Here is an 8,150-nt window from a genome sequence, read left to right on the forward strand (position 1 = left end):
TGTGAGAACTGTTTATTGAGCAACTGCTACCCCCAGACATTGTGGAAAGCAAAACAGCCTCCTCTTCTTACGGTATTCCTGGTAATTCTTAGGTGCAGAATAGGGAAATAAAGCTGGCAACTGTTATGTGCCCTTTGGTATACATAACAGGGTTATCTCAGTGGTTTGTTATGGAAAGCCATAACTCATAACTCTGTTACCTAAATAATGGTTCTTTAGGCCTCAGTTTAGTCATCTGTAAGCCTCTCCTTACAGAGAGGCAGTAGAAATGAAATGAAAAAGAAAAAATGTAAAACTCTCAATGCCTGACTTTTAGAAGGCATCAGCCAATAGGAACTCTTATATTTTATTCACTGTAAAACTAACAAAAGACCTGATTTTTATTGGTACTTTATAAGACAAATCATAATATCAAGACATCTAAAATTTTAATTTATTCTAAACAGTAAACAGTTATTTTATTATTTTGTCCCCAACCTTCCATCCTAATGCTAGGATGCAATGAGCTTACTAATTGTCATGCACTCCAAAGCATTTAATCCTCCCAATCTGTAAGGCAGGTACTGCAATGAACCCGTTTTACAGATGACAAAACTCTAGCACAAAAGGATTCATTCATGTGGCCAGTCATGCAACTTTTAAAAATACTCCTTTGGTTTGCATTTCCTTGTATCTGAACCACCCTTCTGTTGCCATTCTCTGTAGGTTTCCTGAACAGTTGGCAGGTCAAGTCCAATCATGGGAACTTTTTTCCTTTAAGTAGGTCACCTCTCTTTCTCTTCCTCTCTGTTCCCACCTGCCTATCAGGTCTCCATGCAGTGGAAGGCTGCTTGCTACTGCATTGGAAAACTTCTCCAGACATTTCCAAGTTTGCATTCATTCCTTTAGGGAATTGTTTCAGTGAGGCCTAACTGTTTCTGAGGAAAGCCCTTGGGAGAAAAGGCCACAAGAAGGTAGTGGCACTCCTTTATCATCAGGAGACATCGGGAGAAAAGAAATGATTTTCTACAGCAGCTGGGTGAGGGAAAATGGAATTGCAGAATCTGCGGAAACGGTGTAGCTACAAGGACAGCTGCAAGCTGAACGGGCGAAAAGTCACCCTGCAAGATCTTTTCTGTTTCAGTGATGAAGTGGACTCCCAACATGGAACAGGGAAGGGGGACTGTTACTAGACAGGTGACATTCGGTGCATGCACGAACAGGTCCAGTGCCCCATTTCGGGGGGCAGGAAGGCATCCAACCAGAAGAGTGTTACCTAGGGAACCAGATGGCACCTGCTCCTGCTCACCGCTACCTGCTTCCTCCCCAGGAAAAAGGAAGTCAAGTAAATGAAGAAACGGGGAAGTCTGTGACTCAAATCCCCAGCGACACAAAAACCTGTGCCATGAAAATAATTAGCAACGGATTTCTAAAAAACATTTGCTCAGGTTACAGTAAAAGGAGAAGAAATATTTTACACACTACCTTGTCTCAGAAATAATCACAATTAGGCCTCTTTATAACCAGCAGGTCTTCTTCCTTTCACACGCCATTTGCAGGTGCAGGACATGGTATTTGTAATAATTTTCATTAGCAAGTGGGTCACTGGAATTCACATAGTCAGGTGTCATTTTGAAAAGCTTTTCCCTCTACCCAAATCTTTTATATTTCCAGATGTAGTTGCACTTTGGAGATGTCCTAGTGCTGGAAGTGCTCCCTTGAAAAATATAGTTTGATTTTTGAATTTTATCTTGTGATGTTAGAGATAATGGGACTATAGTCTTTGGAATTCAACACAGGCTTCCTTAGCAATCACTTTGATAATCTATTAAAATAAAAAAGAAGGTGAAGAATTTCCTCATTGTCAGGCAGTAAGTCAATGGCAGAGCTTGAACTTGACTTATTTTGCTAAGAGGGAGCTATAAACTCCAGACACATTACATCCAGCAAATATTACTGTTGAGTCGAGTGCCCACAAAGATTATGCTGATGAAATAATATGGATGTTACAGTGCTGGAAGTTTCTCTTTTAAAATCACTAAGGGTTGCTTTACGTTCTGCCAAAGCGAAGAGGAACGCTAGCAAGGGAGACAAAGAGGTCCGAAATGCGGCGTATAGGCCTCCACTGGTCTGAAAGCTGAGTCACAGGAGTAACATTCCTGCAGCGGGCCAGGCCCTCCAGGGAGGGACACCGCGACTTTGCGTGCGTAAGTCTGCACTAGATAAAGCCAATTTCTCAGCAAAACAATGCCTGTTACCCTAGGTATCACCCCGACCCTTAATTAATATACACCAGTACGCAAGACCAATTTTTGCGCTCCTCTTGTAAAACGGGAAAATGCGTTTTGAAGGCAGTGTTGGAAGGTGTTTTGCTCATTTTCTCTTTCGTCATTGTTGTGGTTAGGGGGCAATGGTGGACTCGGGATGGCTCCCCAAACGGCCGGCAGCCTTCAGAGGCCCTCCCGAGACGTGGAGCCAAAGACTTAAGAGGGCCTGTGGGTGACATCACTTCATTTACGTAGGAGGGCTCATAAAGCGGCGCTCGCCCACCTCGTCCTGGCAACTCGGCGGTGGACCCTGCGCTGACTAAATTTCGGTCCCTCACGCTCCTGGCTCCGGTGAGTCCCAGGGCCCCTGCCTCCTTACTCCTACTGCGGTCCCCTTCCTGCCGCGCTGGTCCCTTCATTATCCGCGTCCCTGTAAAGCCATCCCCTAAAGCCGAGCCCAGTGGTTCTCCCCAGGAAGGCTGCCGGGATGCGAAACATCCTAGATGCTGGGTAATGCGGTGGGGAAATCGATAATTTAAGAACAAAATAAAAAAAAACTGGCATTTTGCTGTGCCGCTCGGAGGGATAGTGTTAAAATGTCTTACTGTTGGCCCGCAAAGGCCTTGTAGTTTTGGAGGGTGAGATTCGGGCGAACAAACAGATCCTTCGTTCTGAGGCTCATCTCCCGAGCCCGAGGCATCTCCCAGCCTCAGAGGGCTGTGCGGGCTGCATCTGTGCAGCCTGGAGGCGGCGGGGCTGTGCTGTGACATTTTCACAGCCCTTCTTGCAGACACACGTGTGCCACGGATGCCGAATTGCCGAGAGTGCAGGCGGGACTGGCTTCCCCGCGGCGCTTTGTGTGCTGTGCTGCAATGTGGCGCCGGCTAGGAAGCAGATAGAACGGTTGTTTAAGCTCCAGCTGCAGCCTCCGCCTGTGTGAGAGGACTAGAAAGCCGGCGCAGGACCTGGCCTTCCTTCTTTGCAGAAAGACCGCCGCTAGAAAATGGAAACGCTTTTGCGAGCTGGGCTCCATTTTAGGAATTCTTGCCCGATTTTTTCCCACTGGAACGCGGAAATGGCTTTCCCATTCTCTCCTGGACCAAGCAGCCTTTAATTTTAAACACTGTAATTAACAATTCGCAGTGGTCAGTTTCCTTTATTCCAGAACATTCCACTTTGAGAGGGATCCGCCCTCTTTGGTCCCCCAGTTTTGAAATATTGGAGGAAAGGTATCTCCTCTTTTTCTGTAGAAAGGGGAAGCTAGTGAGCGCGGAAGGAGAGCGGAAGGAAGGTGCGGAGAGCTTTCAGGCTGAGGGTCGGAGGGCAGAAGTACAGTTTCCAGTCCAGAGACCCGAACAGGCGGCTCTTACTCACGCTGTATTTGGATTGCGCCTTACCACTTCCTCCTTAGCCATGTCTGACAAACCTGATATGGCTCTGATCGAGAGATTCGATAAGTGGAAACTAAAGAAGACAGAAACTCATGAGAAAAATCCACTACCTTCCAAAGAAAGTAAGCCCTCTCCTTCCCCCATCTTTACAAAGGCTGGAATGGGAGCGGCCGGTGGGAGGGAGACTGGGAGCTGCAGCGGGAAAATTTCGGGAGGCGGGGGAGTGCGCACAGGCGGCCTATAGTTAAATGTGGCTTGCAAAAGGTAATTAAAACTCAGATCGCTCTTACTGCAGTAACCCTAACACCTCCGAAGACCGAGGCGGGGGATCACCTTAGGTCAGGAGTTGGAAACCCGTCTGTACAAAAAATACAAAATTGACTGGGCTTCCTGGAGGCCGCCTGTAATCTCAGCTACTTGGGAGGCTGAGGCAGAAGCATTGCTTGAACCTGGGACGGGAGGCTGCAGTGAGCCCAGATCCTGTCACTGCACTATAGTGTGGGTGACAGAGCTAGACTCCATCTCAACCAAACAAAAACAAACAAAACAATAGGGCGAACCTTAAGGGGGAAGGTTTCATGAACACAGGGGTCATTAATTTAGTAATGCAATATTTAATACGCTATAATATACAAACACATTTATCACTGAAAATGTACCGTTATTTAAAACAGTAAACATTTTTTATTTGATTATGACGTGCCTACCTAGGTACACTTGCAGAACGTTTAGGATATGAAAAGATGTTGCAAATGAAAGCCCTTTAATTCCATATTAGGCTGTACTGAAACCCCTTAATCATCCCACTCCATCTTTTTCGTTTTCTGTTTTTTTTCTGGTCGCAGCGATCGAACAGGAGAAGCAAGCAGGCGAGTCTTAAACAGGCATATGCCGCCAGTATTCACTGTACATTCTACAAGCATTGCTTTCTTATTTTACTTCTTTTAGTTGTTTAACTTGGTTAGATGCAAACACGTTGGATGAGTTTGAAAGGACTGTGCTACCCTTTTGACATCGAAGACCTGCTGACAATGAAGGCCACCTGCTTCTCCCATCCCCTGTCTGGCTGGCAGGGAAGGAAGATAGCTTGGATGTTGGTGCAAGACTTAGCGGAGTGGGATGGCAGTGAAATCTAGAGTAAAACCAAGTTGGGCCAAAGTGTCCTACAGGATCTAAAATGAAGTTTAATCAGAGTGCCATTTTTGTTGTTGTTTGAAAGATTTTAATTTTTGGAATGCACAGTTTTTATTTTAAAAAAAAAACAGTTTTAAACTATTGCTGGTGAGGTTGCTTGTTGATTGGAAAGGGTGTTTTATTCACCATTTAAACCTTTGCAAAGTGGCCTGCCCCTTGGCCTCACAGGCAAACAATAACTGACTAGCATCTGGTGATTTGAATAAATTGTGTTACAGTATGAAATATGTTTTACCTAGCTATGTAAAATAACTTCTTTATTCTGGGTAATTGAGATACAATTTTTTTTGGTTGGTTGAGATTATCTTTAGATTATGTTTTCAAAATTGGCTTGTATTGTAATCTAAAAACAAATAAGCACTAATGTGGAGTTCAGCTCCATTTTTGCATGTAATGAGAAGGGACTTAATTATAAACCTAAGATATAAATGTGCAATAAAGTAAGCTAAGAAGAAATATGCTTCTACGACCTCTATTTACTTGGTTTATATTTTCATTAGATTCTTACATAACATTTTATCTGTAGTCACATTGTCATGCTTGGGCTATCCCTATTCCTGGCTTCTGAGACTTCAGTGGGCAGGGTTCATGCATGCAGCATTCATTGTGTGCATGCACTGTGTATACTCTTCCATTTCCCAAAGTGCCTCGCATAGTAATGGACATACACGAGGGTTTAATATACACTTTGCCCCCGTAGTTGATGGAGAGTTATTAAATATGCTTCTTTAGAGGTCCCTTTGAACACATGCATATCATATCAAATAGTACAATATTAAATATATTTTTAAAATGTATTTACACAGTAATTTGCCACTGTTTTTGATTGTGCTGATTTGAATCAACACGTATAGTCAATTATGTATTATTATATATTTTTAATCCAGAGCATTAGATCATTAGTTCATTCGGCCAGTATTTATTGAGTGCCTCCAACATGACAGATTTTTTTGTTGTTGTTTTTGTTTTTTTGAGTTTTGCTTTGTCACTTGGGCTAGAGTATAGTGGTGCGATCTCGGCTCACTGCAACCTCTGCCTCCCAGTTTAAGCGATTCGCCTGCCTCAGCCTCCTGAGTCCTTGGGATTACAGGCTGCACCACCATGCTGGGCTAATTTTTGTATTTTTAGTAGAGACAGGGTTTCACTACCTTGGCTAGACTGGCTTGAACTCCTGACCTCAGGTGATCTGCCTGCCATGGCCTCCCAAAGTGCGGGATTACAGGCATGAGCCACTGTGCCTAGCCCATGCCAGATATTTTTATATGCCACAAGAAATACAGCCTTAACTTCAAAGATAGTATCGGCCCTTGTGTGTCCTTCATCATCTAGAAGATGTCTTTTTCCTCTAAATCTGATTATGAACATTTTAATATTTCTTTTATTTGTTTATTTTTGTGAGATGGAGTCTGTCACCCAGGCTAGAGTGCAATGGCATGATCTTGGCTCATTGCAAACTCTGTCTCTCTGTTCAAGCTATTCTCTTGCTTCAACCTCCTGCATAGCTGGAACTACAAGTGCTCGCCACTATGCACAGCTAATTTTTGTAGTCTTAGTAGAGATGGGATTTCGCTGTGTTGGCCAGGCTGGTCTTGAACAATCTTGATTTCAGGTGATCCACCCGCCTTGGCCTCCCAAAGTGCTGGGATTACAGGCTTGAGTCATGGCACCCAGTTGAATGTTTTTATAAAGGTAACTAAAATTATTATGCCTGGATTCCTCCAAAGCTCAATGGTCAGTGAATTCTGGTGGAAACCAACTGATGACTTGCACTGCAGTAAAATATTTTATGAGCATACACAAATTGGGCATAACTATTGTCTGATATCTTCTGAGAACTTCTTCTAAGGAATGCTCCTGATCTAGAAGTGAGCGGAATGGATGGATGCCATTTTAAAATCTCTTACTAAGACTTTGTTATATAGATGTTGTATTTTTTTTGAAGAACACTTTCCTTGTAAATTCTTACCATTCTTGTGTTAGTCTTGTAGAATTCTTGTGGGCAAAAACAGTAACTCACATGTTAAAGTCCTCTATAGAACTTAGAAAATTAATGAACCCACATAGATAATTTGGTCACTTTTTGTAGGGTTTTACAATTTTGAACCTTGGCTAGAGGAACAAGTTAGGTTTGTGATCCACCGAAGGCATTTAGAGCTATTCCTGTCACGTTATTATCAAACAGGAAATTATGTCTTCCTTCATTACCATATTGAGCTTTTAAGTTGCTGATATCCTTTAGCTACATGAACACCTCATGATAATGTCCCAATTTAGAAATGAAAATATTTCATGAAAATATAATATTTATAATGGTTAATAGTAATATATTACACAGTATATAATATGTAGTAGTTCTTATAACATTGTTTACATATGTATTAACAAGATATCACTATATCATGTAATTCATTATTAATATTATAATTAATTATTCCAATATACAATGCATATAGTGCTATCTGGTGATTTTAACCTAAAATAATGACTTGGTTAGAGGATGGGAAAAGTCACTATTTACTCAAGAAACATGAAGCATGTACTGTGTGCCTTGCTTTTTTCCAGTTGCCAGGAATAGAAAGATGAACAAGACTTGAGCCTAGTCTTGGTCAAACAGGAAAGACAGACCTGTGTATATGAATAACTAACTATACACAGCATGAGTCGTGTAGCTGCCCATTACCCAACAACTGCACATTGAGATTCTGTTTTATAAGACATTGGGCAGGGAGATAAATGAGAACTATACTGTGAAGGTTATGTCCCTGCCCTGGCTAAGAAATCTGAAAGTTATTCTTAGGAAATTGGAAGATAACAAAAGTAAAATCCTTTCATCCACATGAGATAGCTGGTATACTCTTTCTGTTTAAAAATGAGGTTAAAAGAAAGAAGGGCAAGGAAGAAACTATTCATACCTGTCGTTAAACAAGCAGATTAGTACCCTCTTATAATAACAATATAAAGTGGTAATATATTCTTTATTAGTATTTCTTAGTTCACATTTCAATAAGACAGGCTGTAACACATACACAGTATACTTTTCATGGCCACTGCTAACAATTTTAATAGAGATGTGGAAATAACACCGATAAACACCTCAGAAATAACATCAATGGTTTGAAATCAGTTGTATGTTTGCTATCATGGAGATAAATAACATGGAAGAGTAAATAGATTTCAAATTATTAAACTATATATATATATATATATAGGCAGAATCATTGAGGTATACAGTTTCCTAGACTATATCTGTACATTAAACGCCTATCAGCAACTGTATTGTCAATTTGAAATCAATATATCTTCTAGATGAAGCACAGTT

At 41.7% G+C, this 8,150-nt stretch overlaps 1 protein-coding gene across 1 annotated transcript; it reads left to right on the top strand.

Moving 5' to 3' along the window:
- The first annotated feature begins 2,223 nt into the window (after positions 1-2,223).
- LOC116272333 (thymosin beta-4-like) lies at positions 2,224-5,287 on the top strand. The gene is made up of 2 exons (XM_031661032.1): positions 2,224-3,759; positions 4,483-5,287. The coding sequence occupies exons 1-2, from the start codon at positions 3,660-3,662 to the stop codon at positions 4,515-4,517; spliced, it is 135 nt and encodes a 44-aa protein (XP_031516892.1). The 5' UTR covers positions 2,224-3,659; the 3' UTR covers positions 4,518-5,287.
- Positions 5,288-8,150: the final 2,863 nt, after the last annotated feature.

This window comes from Papio anubis, chromosome Y (genome assembly GCF_008728515.1).
Source record: "Papio anubis isolate 15944 chromosome Y, Panubis1.0, whole genome shotgun sequence".
Lineage (NCBI taxonomy): Eukaryota > Metazoa > Chordata > Mammalia > Primates > Cercopithecidae > Papio > Papio anubis.